The sequence below is a fragment of the Podarcis gaigeae genome (genome assembly GCF_964106915.1).
Source record: "Podarcis gaigeae genome assembly, chromosome: 10".
Classification (NCBI taxonomy): Eukaryota; Metazoa; Chordata; class Lepidosauria; order Squamata; family Lacertidae; genus Podarcis; species Podarcis gaigeae.
Window position 1 is genome coordinate 66,182,685 of NC_139686.1, and position 16,054 is coordinate 66,198,738.

Here is a 16,054-nt window from a genome sequence, read left to right on the forward strand (position 1 = left end):
GTTTGGGACTGGATTGCTCATCTATGTTACACTTTCTAAATCATTTTAGTTTGCATTTATCACTGTTCTGATCCACTGGATTTTAATTGCGGGCATTTAAATGCATCTTGTCATTCATTCTGAAACTGCATGATAAGGGGGGGAGTGGGAGAGAGAGATGGAATCCATAAATACAAGTATTGCTCTGCCCCTAAATTGCCTGCACATAATCCTGGCATGCGCTCTCTCACTTACAGCATTAACACAGGGTAATGGAATGCAAGTACAGTAGCTTTCTTCACTGGTGCCATTCAGAACCGTTTCCAAAGGAATTTTATCTAGCAGCATTCATTTGCAGGCAGTACATAACAGCACTAAAAGCACGCTTTTAGACTATTGAAAAATCTCCATCATTAGTCAACAGGAAAAAAATAAAACAAGCAGCCTAGCCAAAAAAAAAAAAAAAAAGCGCTAAATGGATGCTCTTGTGGCTATGGGACCTGAAGCTCAGTTATATGAGCTGCTCTTTGTGTTCTTCCACACACAGAGTTTCAGACCTTGTGGCTACAAAAAACGAAAGTGAGCAACCGAAGAGCGTACATAGGAAGGAGACAGCGGCTGCACATTAAGCAAGGTCAGACCAATGCTACTCTTTCGATCCACGGCTTTGGTGCTGAAGCCTCTTCTGCAGAATCCCCCTAATAGTCCCCCAAATGCAGTGGTACCTTGGTTCTCAAACACCTTGGTACTCAAATGCCTTGGTTCCCAAACGCCAAAAACCAGGAAGTAAGTGTTCCGGTTTTCAAACGTTTTTCGGAAGCCGAACATCCGATGCGGCTGATGGCAATTGTTTCCGGGGCACCTGTACTTTCAAACATTTCGGAAGTCAAACGGACTTCCGGAACGGATTAAGTTTGGTGCGCTTTTTTTGCTATTTTCCTGTCAATTTGTTATTGTGATTCATTTTATGGATCAAAGGCCTCGTTAGATAGCAAAATTCATGTTAGATTGCTGTTTTAGGGTTGTTTGTAAAAGTCTGGAATGGACTTTCCATGGGAAAGTGCGCCTTGGTTTTGGAACGCTTTGGTTTGGGAACAGACTTCCAGAACAGATTAAGTTTGAGAACTAAGGTACCACTGTACGAATCCCCCGAATATGAACACTTGTATGCACAAGTGTTAATAATAATAATAATAATAATAATAATGATAATTTATTATTTATACCCCGCCCATCTGGCTGGGCCTCCCCAGCCACTGGGGAAGGACCCTGAGGGTAATCTAGTCCAAACTCCTGCAATGAAAGAATCTGAACTAGATTATTGACGACAGATGGCCATCCAACCTCTGCTTAAAAACCTCCAAGAAAGCAGAGCCCACAACCTTCCAGGGGAGACCATTCCACTGCTCAACAGCTCTTACTGTCAGACAGTTTTTCCGTATGTTTAGTCGGAATCTCTTTTCTTGAAACTTGAAGCCACTGGTTCCAGACACACGTGAATTTCCTGGATGCCAAGATCCAAGTCTTGGGCAAGTACTCCAGTGAGAGAACCGCAGCGGTGGTTTGAAGTCACAAAACATGGAAATACAGTGGTACCTCTGGTTGCAAAAGGGATCCGTTCCAGAGGCCCATTCGCAACCTGAAAAGAACGCAGCCCACATCTGTGCACGCCAGGGTCGTGATTTGCCGCTTCTGCGCCTGCGCGTGACGTCATTTTGCACGTCTGCGCAGGCGTGAGTGGCGAAACCCGGAAGTAACCCTTTCCTGTACTTCTGGGTCGCTGCGGGATGCAACCTGAAAACCTGAAAACCTGAAGCAAACATAACATGGGGTATAAGACCTTCAAAATATACCTTTTCAAGTTATTTCCAAAGTTCTCCTCTTTTAATCAGGAAGAAGAAGAAGAAGAAGAAGAAGAAGAAGAAGAAGAAGAAGAAGACTTGTTTAACTGACATGTCTGCTCCACCCCTCAACCCAGAAAGTCAGTGGCTAGAGTCAGTTACAACAGCGTCTGTGACGTGAGCAAAGGCTTGAGGCTGCAGAAGCTTAGTAGCAAAAGCTCTACTCATCTGGCAGGCCGCCTTGCACACAGCATTCGAGAGAACAACACAACTGCATTCAGTCTTGCCTCATGCACCCTTTGCGGCCTTCTTATCTAAGGGGGAAAGATATAGGCAGCAGCTCAGCTATGTAAATGCAGCTGTGATGCCCAGTTTCACTGTGACACCCAGTTGCAACAAGCTGTGCCCCCGGGGTGACACATCTGTTCAGGAGATACAACAGCTAGTAGTTGAAGCAGAAGAAATAGCCAAGGGACTGGAGGGCAGAGAAGAGACCCTGGAAATTCCCCCACTTCACAACTGGAAGCAAAGGGCCCTTGCACCTGCCATTGCTAGGAGACGACTCCATGCTGCGATTTTAGTTATTTAATTAACGAATTTTCATACGGGCCTTCCCCCAAAGATCTCAGGGTGGGTGACAGTCTAAAAATGCAAAATTAAAGCGCTAAGCAAGAACAGAAACAAAATAAACCCATAACCCCCCCACACAAACAGTTTCAGAAAAGATGGAGAGCCATTTTTACAGAGTTGTGAATGGTTCCAGGGAATCTTTGATCGGCATGCCATTTCTAATCCCCCAATCATACTGTATCTCAGACTTAAAAGTGTTGCGTTGCACCCAATTCTTGCTTTCTACAGTGGACCTTAAGGGGACGCGGGTGGTGCTGTGGTCTAAACCACTGAGCCTAGGGCTTGCCGATCGGAAGGTCGGCGGTTCGAATCCCCATGACGGGGTGAGCTCCCGTTGCTCAGTTCCTGCTCCTGCCAACCTAGCAGTTTGAAAGCACGTCAAAGTGCAAGTAGATAAATAGGTACCACTTTGGCGGGAAGGTAAACAGGCGTTTCCGTGCGCTGCTCTGGTTTCGCCAGAAGCGGTTTAGTCATGCTGGCCCCGTGACCCGGAAAAACTGTCTGCGGAAGTGGACAAACGCCGACTCCCTCAGCCTGTAATGCGAGATGAGCGCCGCAACCCCAGAGCCGCTTGCGACTGGACTTAGCTGTCAGGGGTCCCTTCACCTTTACCGTGGACCCTTGTGTAGTCATGGACCTCCTAGGCAAACTAAGGCCCGGGGGCTGGATCCTGCCGAATCGCATTCTAAATCTGGCCCACCGACAGTCCGGGAATCAGTGTGTTTTTACATGAGTAGACTGTGTCCTTTTATTCAAAATGCATCTCTGGGTTATTTGTGGGGCGTAGGAATTTGTTCTTTTTTCTTTTCCCCCCAAAAATATAGTCCGGCCCCCCACAAGGTCTGAGGGACAGTCGGCCCCCTGCTGGAAAAGTTTGTTGACCCCTGTCCCAGATCTTTTCCACTCTCTTCCGGATCTGCTGGCTAAGCTATAGAGTAGCTTCTATGGCTTCATTCATTTCTGAAACATTTCTGGCACGAAAGGTATTGACCCTATTTCCCTGCAATGGCTCTCCGCTTTCAAAAACGCCACGTTCTTATTGATTCTGGAAGAGAACCAGTGGACTGAGTGGTATCATTCCTAAGTATTCTCATGACACTTGTGTCCCAGCTGTTGGCAATGGCATTGACAATGACTTGAATTTATTATGACTAAATATTGGTTCTGCTGCTTTAGAGTAGATGGATGGATGGATGGATGGATAGACAGACAGACAGACAGACAGACAGACAGACAGACAGATGATAGATAGATAGATAGATAGATAGATAGATAGATAGATAGATAGATATAGATGATCGATAGACACATACATACACACACACACACACCATTTAATTACTATACTTCATGTGATGATTGGTGTGGCCAATCTTCCACAGATTTAGTATCAAAGAAGGAGCTCTCGGCTACACCCAATCTCACCTCAAACAACCCTTGCCAGCTTGTTTGTAGTCAGCCATCAGTCACCAAGCACTGAGTAATAGTGACATGCAGGTGTGAAGCAGCTGCATGTGAACCTTCCATATCAACAAGCAGTCGTGAAAAGGCTGCAGGGAACAAGCCGTTTTCAGAACGTCGCTACTTCTTTCAGGAGACAAAAGGGCACAAGTGAGGGAGTGTGCTTATTCTATGGGACACACAACCTGGTGCCTTCTGAATTCCATCATCTCTTGACCCACTGGCCATGCTGGCGTGGACCAATGGGTGTTGTAGTCCAACGCATCTGAAGGGCTCCAGGTTGCCTACTATAAAGATTCAACCAAAGAGTTGAAGGACTCCCACATTATAACAGAATGTGTGGCACATCTCATAGGCCTGCAAAATGTCCAGTCTTATCAAGCTGAATACAGCCCCTGTAAATAAACCTTCGATCTCATCACACACCTAAGGGGATTGTCAAGAAGCTGGAAGGCACGGAAACATGGCTGGTGGGCTGGATTTGGCTTGATCCTTCGCAAAACACATAGGCTTTGGGCACAAGATTATTTGCAACAAGAGAAATTAAACATCAGCCTGGAGGTTCTTGGAATGTGCCACCACCCTCAGATTATGTCAAGATGGAAGTGTGGTGGTACAATATAGTGCATTAGCAATTGCTAATTCTCTCTTGAAGATCTTACAGCATGACAAGGAAAGGCAAAGGGCCTGATCCCTCCCTCTCCCATCCACCTGCCTGGCCTTGTGCTAGCCGTAAGATCTCAATCCCAGTTCATTAGGTTGATTAAAGGGACCCCTGACCATTAGGTCCAGTCGTGGCTGACTCTGGGGTTGCAGCGCTCATCTCGCTTTATTGGCCGAGGGAGCCGGCATACAGCTTCCAGGTCATGTGGCCAGCATGACTAAGCCGCTTCTGGCGAACCAGAGCAGTGCACAGAAACGCCGTTTTACCTTCCCGCCGGAGCGGTACCTATTTATCTACTTGCACTTTGACGTGCTTTCAAACTGCTAGGTTGGCAGGAGCAGGGACTGAGCAACAGGAGCTCACCCCATCACGGGGATTTGAACCGCTGACCTTCTGATCGGCAAGTCCTAGGCTCTGTGGTTTAACCCACAGCGCCACCCACATCCCTTAAAGCAGTACAAAAGAACTGCCCAGTGATAGTGTGGGGTGGGCGGCAAATTTTCCAGCGCTGTGTTTTTCCCGTGAACATTTTTGCATTGCTTAAGTTCATCGGTAACAAATGGATGTCGGCTGCAAATACAGTATTAGACAAGCTTGGTGGTCGCAAAGATTTTTAGCTTTGTTTACTCGGTACAAGTAAAACGTAACGAACTACGTCAGAGAGCTCTCCGAGGCACCATAACAACATCCTATGCAAACTGCCCTCATTTCCAGAAAACCAACATCACTGGGGAGGCCAAAGCCATTTACTTCTTGGGAACGCTCCATTTGACAGATATTAAGGACCCTGCACCAAATCAGCCTTTGTGAGAAACAGACAGAACCCCACAAAACTGTGCTCTTATTCTCACTGGGGGTTTTTGGCGTTGTGTTTTTATTTTGCAGGTGCAGGAGCACAGTATGACCTGGTATAAATAAGACAGTTTTTATACTCATCCCTCGAGAACAGCACTGTCTACTCTGACTAAAACCAGCTCTCCAGAATCTCAGGCAGAGATTCTTCTCCATTGCCTGCCACTTTGTACACACACATGCATGCAACACACACTGTGGCCCTTCAGAGAAAGAACCTATGGGGTGGCTGTCTAGCAGAGCAGGGTTGTGTGAACACTTAAATAAGAGTGGGGCGCAAATCTCCCTCCAAAGACAATGCAATCTGTTAAAATGCTGCTTCTCTAAGTTGACATCTTCTTCCACTGCACCAGGTCACATTGTGTATCTCCTGGTTCAGCTAAGTCAACATTTTATCTCCACCAAGCTATTACATAAGTGTCCATTTCCCCTTGACTCCAGAAAAGAACACAGGCTCCAAAGGAAAAGCTCAAAGGAATCCAGCAGCGGCAGGGGACTCACATGATCGCAACGTGTGAAATAAAGGATTAGGGAAAACAAGACCAGCAAGATTTAATACACAGCTTTCCAAACCGGCTTCCCCCCCATCAGGGATACTTCCCCCCCACCCAGCTTTTTGTACAGCACTACAATTTTGAAACTAACACTGGACTAACCATGGGTAGAGAACCTGCAAGTCATGGGTAGGCAAACTAAGCCCGGGGGCCGGATCTGGCCCAATCGCCTTCTCAATCTGGCCCGTGGACAGCATGTTTTTACATGAGTAGAATGTGTCCTTTTATTTAAAATGCATCTCTGGGATATTTGTAGGGCCTGCCTGGTGATTTTAGAGGAGTAGAATGTGTGCTTTTATTTAAAATGCATCTCTGGGTTGTTTGTGGGGCACAGGAATTTGTTCATTTTTTTCCCTTCAAAATATAGTCCGGCCCCCCACAAGGTCTGAGGGACAGTGGACCGGCCCCCTACTGAAAAAGTTTGCTGACCCCTGCTGCAAGTCCTCTGTATGCGTTCATATTCCAATTCCCATCAGTCCCAGCCAGCAAGGTCAGAGAAGTTAAAGAGCTGTGATCCTACAAGGTCTGAACACAACTTCCCCATCCCTGCCCCTCGCTCCAGTGCCACAGGTCCTAGAACTGTCACCAATGTGTAGAAAGCACCATTTCAGCCCGAAACCCTGGCAGGCTGGGCAAAATTAAGTAGCCTTTCTCAAACTTGGGTACCCAAGTGTTGTTGGACTACTACTCCCATCATCCCTAGCTACCAGGTCCAGTGCTCATGGATGATGGGAGTTGTAGTCCCAAAAAATCTCTGAAGAGCCAAGTTTGAGAAAGGCTGAATTAGGCAAGCTTATGGTGCTGCAAGGAGTGTATCTGCTCATCATGCTGGGAGTTGACCAGGAAAATAAATGCAGTGGTGCCCCGCAAGACGAATGCTCGCAAGACGAAAAACCCGCTAGACGAAAGGGTTTTCCGTTTTTGAGGTGCTTCGCAAGACGAATTTCCCTATGGGAAATTTCCCTATGGGAAAACGTATTGCGAGTCTTGCGAATTTTTTTCGCTTTCCCCCCTTTTTTTCTAATCCGCTAAGCCGCTAAGTCGCTAATAGCGCTAATCCGCTAATCCGCTAATAGGGTTGCTTCGCAAGACGAAAAAACCACTAGACGAAGAGACTCGCGGAACGGATTCTTTTCGTCTTGCGAGGCACCACTGTGCGTCCCTCCAACTTTTAATTGAGCAAAAGACTACAGGCAAGTATGGCAATTATTTAAAGCTTCTAGATTAATCTAGCTGCTAGGTCCTGTGTCTCACTTGCTGTGATTCTTTGCTTGACCACCAGGCAAGAGCAGAGGAGTCTCTATTTAAAATTGACCGTGTGAATGCAAAGGAGTCTATCCTGTCTTTTAACAGATAGACAGAAGGTCTGTTCACTCTTATGGGAACAAAACTCTGAACATACAACAAAGACATGCCAACTTTGAGGCTGAAGAATGTAGGAACTCAGTTTCAACCCAACAAGTCTGCTAGGAACTCCATCAGCAATCCACTCAGAACTTTTTCTTTAGATCAAGGCAGAGTATGGAACTGTGTTTTAGAAGAACTTTGTGTAGACAGTGTTTGTGATGGAAATCCTATCCACTGTGTGAACTTAATGGAGATCTGTTAAGAGTGCTCTACTGTACAAGAAGACACTTTTTTAAAAAAAAACCATTAACCGCAAAAGAGCATTACAAAGAACGTCATCCACCAAAGGTTCAAGCAAAATCCTCTCCAACAGTACACACACAAATTAATTGTTCAGTCTGTAATCATGTGACTACATCTGGCAAGAGGGATCAAGCAGCTCAAGCTTGCTAATAACTGTTAATTATGTGTGATGTTACTATTCCACTCCTCCTCCAATAAGGCTGAAAGATCACAACCACCTTGTGAAGTAGGGAAGGCAAACTAGCAGTGGTTCTACCCAAGGCCAATGAGCAGCCTCCATTCATGAATGGATCCAGAATCCTTCCAGCTATCAGGGGATAGAAGGGAGAGTAGGAGGGATCACTTATCTACAAAAGGCATTTACAACTTTGATATCCAGCTCACGGGACACTGTTCTCTTAAGTCACTGGCTCATAGGCGAGATTTTGCCATCACTTACAAGCTGTGGCAAAAAAAGTCCCGTTGCTAGTAATGTGGAAAGTGACGATGTCACACCCCACGGGGAAACAAAGCAAAACAAAATGCAACTTTTAATGAAATGGCACGCCGGCCTTTCATGTTGCATGGGGAGCGGAGGAGAAGGCAGGCAGGGATCAGACCCCTTTGACCAGGAACCAAATCGACCAGGAACCAAATCGAAATAAACCAAAGCGCCACTGACCACAGCATGCCTTCCCTGACACAGATTGAATCTCTCTAACAAGTAAACAATTCCGATGCAACCCACAAGAGTGTCCTCCCTCATCTTATTCCCTGGAGCAAAATTCAAAATAACCCCACATCTACCACTAGCCCTTTACACACACAAACACACACACACACAAACACACACACACTTAACCCTTCCTATTCCAGAAGATCACAACCTTATTAACCACATGGCAAAGCAAGGGGGGGGGGGAAATCACAGAAGACAGGGGGGAGACAGCTAAGAGGCACAAAATATGGACAAAAGGCATTATTATTATTATTAATACCCCACCTATCTGGTTGGGTTTCCCCAGCCACTCTGGGCGGCTTACAGCACATAAGAACCAGTGCCTCCACTAACAGGAGAAGAAATGGCATTCCCTCCTGAAAACTGTATCATCTCTCTGGCCAAGATATTGTCCATCATTCCTACAGGGGTTCAGGAATGTAATTATTTTTAAAGAGGATGGTGGGGAGGCGGAAACTCAGCCATAGGAAAGGCATAAGCGACAATAGTAACAAGGCAAAGAGAAGACTAGATGGCTGAGAAGAGGTCAAAGGAGAAGGAAAACAGAAAAGCGGTTCCCAGGGAACCGATGAAGCTCCTTGCTTCCGACAGAAAGAGGATTCAATCCTCTGGAAAAGCCGAGGCTTTTTTTTAGATGGTTAGGAATGGGGTCTCCCCTCCCCAATCTTAATAATGGAGGAAATGGAAGAAAAAGGGAGCGTAGCAGCGGATTAGAAAGGCTTAGCCGAGAGCCGTGCGTAAAAGCAGGGGGTGGAGATTGCTTCCTTGAGCCGACCTAAGGAACTTCGGGAGACCCAAAGAGCGAGGGGGGCGATCCCAAGACAGATGTGGGGATAAGAGTCAATCGGAGGGGTAAAGGGGGGGTCTCACACTAGCAGGCTCGGTTTTGGGGGGCATTAAAATGCGGGCCTCTCCAAAACTGCCACGGTGCGCATTGGCGCTTAGGGAACAAAAGGTGTTGGGGGTACCAAACAAGGGGGCTCCTTTGGGGTCGGGAAATATTATGGGGTGGATGAGGAAGGGGCTGCAGGGTCCTTCCCACATCAGGAGGAGGCAAAATAAAACACAACCCAGAAAGACGGGGGTGGGACTGGCGGGCGAAAGTGGGAAACAGGAGCGCTTTGTTCCTTACCCGGCGCGCAATTCGGACCAAACTTTCATTCACGCTGCCGCTCCGGCCAGGTCCGCGCTCTCGGCTCCGGCTCCGCTTCTCCGGCTCCCGCTGCGCCACGGACCCCTCGGCGGGAACAGCAGCAGCAGGTGCCCGCCCGCCTCGCCTCCTGCTCCGGCCGCCAGGCCCGCCGCCGCCGTGCCAAGGCCGTGCCGTGCGCCCTGCGCAGCCGCCGCTGCCGTCACCGCTCGCCCCCTTCCTTCCAGCGCTCGCAGCAGCAGCAGCAGCATCCTCGGCGCGCAAAGGGGGCCGGCCGGCCCGCGCGCCGCTCCGCCTCCTCTCGGGTGATTGGCGAGGCCGCGCGCCTCCGCTGCGCGCCGCCGGGAGGAGGAGCTCGCCCAATGCGCGCCCGGCGCGCGCGCTCCAAGGGACGTCTGGCTTTGGAGGGAAGGGAGCGGCGGGGGTCGGTGCTGCCCAGTGGCGTAGCGTGGGGGGTGCAGGGGGGGGGGAGACCGCACCGGGCGCAACATCTGGGGGTTAGGGGGCGCAAATCCACGGGTTAGGGGGCACAAATTACTTGCCTTGCCCCGGGTGCTGACAACCCACGCTACGCCACTGGTGCTGCCCCATGCCCGTGGGCGGGTGGGGGGAGTCGAGGGCTGCCCCCCCCCCATTAAAGGAACCCCAGCCTGTTAGTTGCATGAGTTCTTGATCCTTTAATTAAACGGCTGTTAAGGGACGGGTAGGACCATGCATAGGAGCTAGGGGTCTTCGGTCCCCCCCCCATAAAATATTTGAGGGGACTGCCTTCCTCAAACTTGATGGGTGTTTCCATGCAATGCGGCATCGCTTGTGCAGGGCGGGGCTTACCTGGACACCGCCCCCCCCCATATCCGAGCACAATTCAAGTGTTGGTGCTGACCTTTAAAGCCCTAAACCAGGGGTCTGCAACCTGTGGCTCCGGAGCCGCATGTGGCTCTTTTACACCTTTGCCGCGGCTCCGGGGCAGATACTAGCGAGGGGAGGAGCCACATTGTGCACCCCGACACTGTGGCGGGCGTTGTACTGGCTGTGATGTCGCATGGGGGCGGTGCGTGCGTTAGTCACGCACCGTCCCAACGTCACCTTCCCGCCCACTGTCAGATCAGACATTAAGGTAAGAAACAATATATGCAGTGTTATATTTGTTTTAAATGTTGCAATGGTTTTGCGGCTCCCAGTTTTTTTTCCTTCGGAAACGGGTCCAAGTGGCTCTTTTTGTCTTAAAGGTTGCAGACCCCTGCCCTAAACGGTCCTGTATACCTGAAGGAGCGTCTCCACCCCCATCTGTGTATCTGAAGAAGTGTGCATGCACACGAAAGCTCATACCAAGAACTAACTTAGTTGGTCTTTAAGGTGCTACTGGAAGGAATTTTTTTTGTTTTGACTATGGCAGACCAACACTGCTACCTATCTGTAACTCCACCCACATCGTTCTGCCCGGACACTAAGGTCCAGCGCCAAAGGGCCTCCTGGCGGTTCCCTCCCTGCGAGAAGCCAAGTTACAGGGAACCAGGCAGAAGGCCTTCTCAGTAGTGGCACCCGCCCTGTGAAACACCCTCCCACCAGATGTCAGAGAGAAAAATAACTACCAAACTTTTGGAAGACATCTAAAGGCAGCCCTGTTTAGGGAAGCTTTTAATGTTTAATAGATTATTGTATTTTAGTGTTTTGTTGGAAGCTGCCCAGAGTGGGTGGGGTATAAACAATAAATAATAAAATATTATTATTATTATTATTATTATTATTATTATTATTATTATTAATAATAATAATAATTATTATATTGTATTCAAATTGGCACCCCTGGTAGTGTGGGCAGGGCCCCACCCTAAATCAAGTAATTGATTCTGTCTGATCTGCAGTAATTTGTAAAAACCGATAAAAAATCATTGGCAAAAATGAATAAATAAGTAAGTAAATCAAGTGACTAAATAAAAAAGTAGAAATAATCGGAATGCTGTATTTGAAATGTTTTCACCGATTTTTCTGAGCTCTTGAGGTCAAAAGAAAGTAATCTGAAATATCTGTTGTTGAGATAGTTTGTTCCAAATCAGCTAGGCAGAGCCAGGCTGGATCTACACACGGGGGAAATGTAATAAGTCAGACAGTATTAGATTTTATAACAAAAGAGAAAAAATCCCCATGGAAAAGCGCGTTATAAAATTTCCTGCTCTCTGGCGCCATCTGGTGTTGCCTGCTTATAGCGCATTCAAATTGCTGTTTCTTTACTGTTGTAGCTGAGTCCCCAGACAAAGGGTTGATGACAGGTGTGTGTCCTGCCCCCCCCCCCTAAATTCTGGCTACACCCATGGGTAGTACCTGTGGTGGGGGACACGTCCTGCTAATGGGCTCACCCTGGAGCAAAATGCAGGCCAGCACAGGACTTTTAATTTGGCCGCCGTATCGACCCAACTAAAAGTACTCATGGTGTATCAAGGAAAAAAAAATGCAAGCAACTGTCCCCCTGCAGCCTCAGTCCCAGGGTCATGTGGCTCTCCCAGCCTTTGTATGTGGCCCTTGGAATCCTCTCCAGGCCATGCCCCTAAGTGGTTCTGCCAATAATGCCTCTTCTTGTCTGGATGGAAGACAGGAATGTGAATGTAGAAACTAGCCTATGGGGTGCTATGGGGTGTTAGGGGACAGGTACTGTCTCTGGTGTAGGACGTGTCATGCTCCTTCTGGAGTAGTTTGTCCACCTTTGGTCCCCACCCTGCACTCAGCTCTCACCTGTGGTTCATAATAATGATGATGATGATGATGATGATGATGATGATAAATAATTTTATTTATAACCCGCCGTTCCTGGCCAGAGCCAGGCTAAGGGCAGCTAACACCAGTAAAATTACAGTAAAAACATAATAGGGAAAAAACAACCAATTTAAAATACAGGTTAAAATGCTATTTAAAATGCAGCCTCATTTTAAAAGTAGCCCATAGATCAACCATAAGGGGAGGGAAACATAAGGGTCAGACTGAATCCAAATCAAAGGCCAGGCGGAACAGCTCTGTCTTGCAGGTCCTGCGGAAAGATGTCAAGCCCCGCAGGGCCCTAGTTTCTTGTGACAGAGCGTTCCACCAAGTCGGGGCCAATACTGAAAAGGCCCTGGCCCTAGTTGAGACCAATCTAACCAACTTGCGACCTCCAAAATGTTGTCATTTGTGGACCTTAAGGTCCTCCGCTGGGCATACCAGGAGAGGCGGTCCCGTAGGTACGTGGATCCTAGGCCGCATAGGACTTTAAAGGTCAAAACCAGCACCTTAAACCTGACCCTGTACTCCACCAGGAGCCAGTGCAGTTGGTAAAGCACTGGATGAATGTGATCCTGCGGCAAGGACCCCAGAAGGAGCATTCTGCACCCTCTGGAGTTTCTGGGTCAGGTTCAAGGGCAGCCGCAGGGATCACTGTGGCCAGATCAGAGCGAGAAAAGTAAGGGACCAGCTGCTAGAAGCTGTCAGCATGCGGCAGCAACCACAATCCCGGGAATGGTTTTAACTGGCTGCAAAGATGGGCTCTGGTGGATTGAGTGGACAAGACGAATGGCGTGTCCAACGGTCAAGAGGGGCTTTTCTGCAAACGGGGCTCGTCAACCTGGGAAGGTAGCCCATCTGGAGGAAGGAAAACTCTGAACCTAAATGTCTGCTGCCTTGCGAAATCACTTCGGGAGAAGGAAAGGTTAAGGAGGAAACTCTGCACAAATCTAGAGTGGAGTCCCTAAGGCAGTTGGGTGGTGCATTGTGGGCCCTATTCTGGCAACTTCTGCAGCCACGCTGGCGCCAAACGTATTTCTCTGCTTTCCTTTGGACCACATTAGTGAGGCTGAGAGGGGGGTCTTGTTTTCTGAGCAGCCCAGGAGCTCCATACAAGGTCACTCAAGTGCTGGTTTGACTTCACCCCAGAAGGCGCACTCCATTGTCTCTCCAGACAGACAGATGCCAAGCACTGTGACTATAATCTTTCTGCAGGGGACCACATGAACTTGTGTCCAAAGTACATGAGCTTTTCAAAGGTCTGCCGTCCGATTAAATGGGAAGTGCATCTTCTGAATTCAGAAGGGTGTTAGCCATTAATGAATTTATTAGACTTGCAGCTGCCCTAGAGCCATAGTCCTCAAGCATGATTGATGGAGAGGGTTATTTCGGGGGGGGGGGGAATGAGACAGATTGAGAATACCTCCATTTGTAGATCCTAGCCATTCGTTTTCAAAGCCACCTCAGCCCAGGTATGTGAAAGTGAGCTACCAGAAAGTTTTGCTTACCAGAAAAAGGGCAACAGCGAGCAAACGATAAATCATTTTATTATTCCAAGTGTGGAGAATGAAAATTATTAACAGGGAGGGGGTGCTGGCATGTCGAGGTTTGCCGAAACCAGCGATTCCTATTCTGCCCTGGAGAGGCATAAAGTGTTCCAGGTGTGTGACCTCTAAATACAGATTATTTGCTTAGTCATGAAAGAGCAGCACAACCACATGATACATCATTTGCATTTTCTGGATGTAAAAATAAATGATTTCTGGATAGGGAGGGCATATGTTTTTTTGAGAAAGCTAGCTATCCTATTTTCCCATGCCTCTTTCCTAAGCAATCTAGATTAGCCCTGATTCCTGCTTAGTCACAGTGACTCCAGGATAAATGTGTTTATTTTATCTAATGCAGGAATGTGGAGCCTGTGGCTGACAGACGTTGCTGGACTCCAACTCCCATTAGCCCCAGCCAGCATGGCCTTGTCTCATGCAAGGGGCAGAGAATTCCAAGAGCAGGCGCCGGCAAAAATCACATTGCGGGGAAAACCGCAATGCCCCTACATAGCTCCATCCTTGTTTCAGACATTGTGATATATCACAATGTTTCGCTGGTGAGACAGCATGATGATGAAAACCAGATATCGCCCAAAACAGCCATCAACTCTTAGGATGAATTCTGTTCCCTCAAGCAACTTATCTGCCCTTGCTTTCAGATGACAAAGGAAGTCGTATGAAATATATATGCTGCGCTGTGCTTTTATGTGAATTCAAAAGCCATTGTCCTTTATATTTTATCCAGAGGTTGCCTACAGGTATATGCTAACAACATCTAACCATCTTGCTGGTCCCACTGAGAGAGAACATGCTGTCTCCGCTAGCAACGGAGAACTGGAAAGCTGACTGCATAAAACCATCATCCCCCAAAGGCTTCCCACTGGGCTCCCAACATAGCTCCTGAAACTTCCACCCCACTACCAAAGAACTATTTCCCACCTCTGCTACTCAGCCAAGATTCTCCTCTTATTAATCCCCTCTTGTGCCTTAAGTCAAGACACAAACAGAAGAGAATAAGCCCGTCAAATAGATAATTTGGGGGGGGCACACCTGTTGCTGTTCTCCCTTCGCTTGCATCTTGGCTCCTACGGGAACTGCCCAACATCTTCAGAGATGGAGGGAAGCACACTGTGGCCTTTGCCACTGACCCGAGGACCAAGGGTCAACCAGAGATGGCACCTCCTACCTCCCAAAAATAGCATCACTGCAAGGGGAAGACCGACCTGGCCCCATCCATCGGCCACGCGAGGAGCAACGGCTTCACTTCCTGTGCCAGAAAGAACGCTCGGCTCCAACTGTCAGTTGTCCCTGCCAGAAGCAGGAGGCAGGGAGAGAGATAATCTGGCCCCATCCCACCAGCCAAAGGAGAAAAAGGCACCAGCAAGGGGAGATCACCCGGGAGTAGAGGCCAATATATATAGATCAAGACTTCATACCAGCTTAAAGAACTAATTTCCCCCCTGTCTGCCTTTCCTTCCACCCTTTTCCCCTTTTGTCTCTTTCAGTCTTCTTCTCTCTCTCTTTTATTTATCTCTTATATAAATGCATCTATAATAGATGCGAACAATAATTGTCTGGAAAGCGGCATAAAACATGCTAAATAAATAAATAAATGAGAATGAGTTGATTGGGGCAGGGGAGACAAAGCTGTTCCAAATGTTGTTTTAAAATACTGTATATGCCTCCCCCCCCAAAAAATGAGTTGCCAACTAGAAATGCCCCAGTCCAGCTCAAGTTTGTTGTTGTTGTTTGGTCGTCTCCGACTCTTTCTGAGTAAATCTACAAGCCTGTACTTACTTCTAAGTGGACATAAGCTTGCCCTGTTAATGCGACTAACTGTAACTGGATCCAGGGCCCTGCATTCTATACTGCATATTTATTTGATGTTCTATATTGCATTGGATGGCACAGTGTTGAGCTGATCATACACAGACAAGCTCAATTCAGTCTAAATCCCGGTCACGCATTTGCCATGCAATATTTGCCGCTTGTTAAAATATTGCATTTCTCCTGCCCCTCTTTAGCACACACTGCTTAGGCATAGACAATATATTTCATCGTTTTCACCTGCAAAATGTTTAGCTAACAGCTCAGTCCCACACGCGCCTACTTGGAAGCAATGAGTTCAGTGGGGCTGGCTCCCAGGTTACTTTGATTGCAGCCTGAATTTGAGTAAACAATAAGCCATACCTCATTCTTGGGTTAGATTTAGCCTCTGGTCCTGCTTGTTATCTGAAGTGATGGATCCTTCTGTCCC

The 16,054-nt window shown here is 47.8% G+C and overlaps 1 protein-coding gene across 8 annotated transcripts in view; it reads right to left on the reverse strand.

Annotated features, from left to right (window-relative positions):
- Positions 1 to 16,054, reverse strand: part of GRAMD4 (GRAM domain containing 4) — a 114,611-nt gene extending 98,557 nt beyond the window's left edge. The window contains exon 1 of one of the 8 annotated variants that reach the window (XM_083701516.1): positions 15,988 to 16,054. In XM_083701516.1, the coding sequence (XP_083557642.1) occupies positions 15,988 to 15,992 (5 nt within the window). In that variant the 5' untranslated portion in view covers positions 15,993 to 16,054. Of the gene's footprint in view, positions 1 to 9,481; positions 9,811 to 14,847; positions 15,166 to 15,987 lie in introns of those variants that run through there. The other 7 variants (XM_083701517.1, XM_083701511.1, XM_083701513.1 and 4 more) reach the window with 7 other exon arrangements.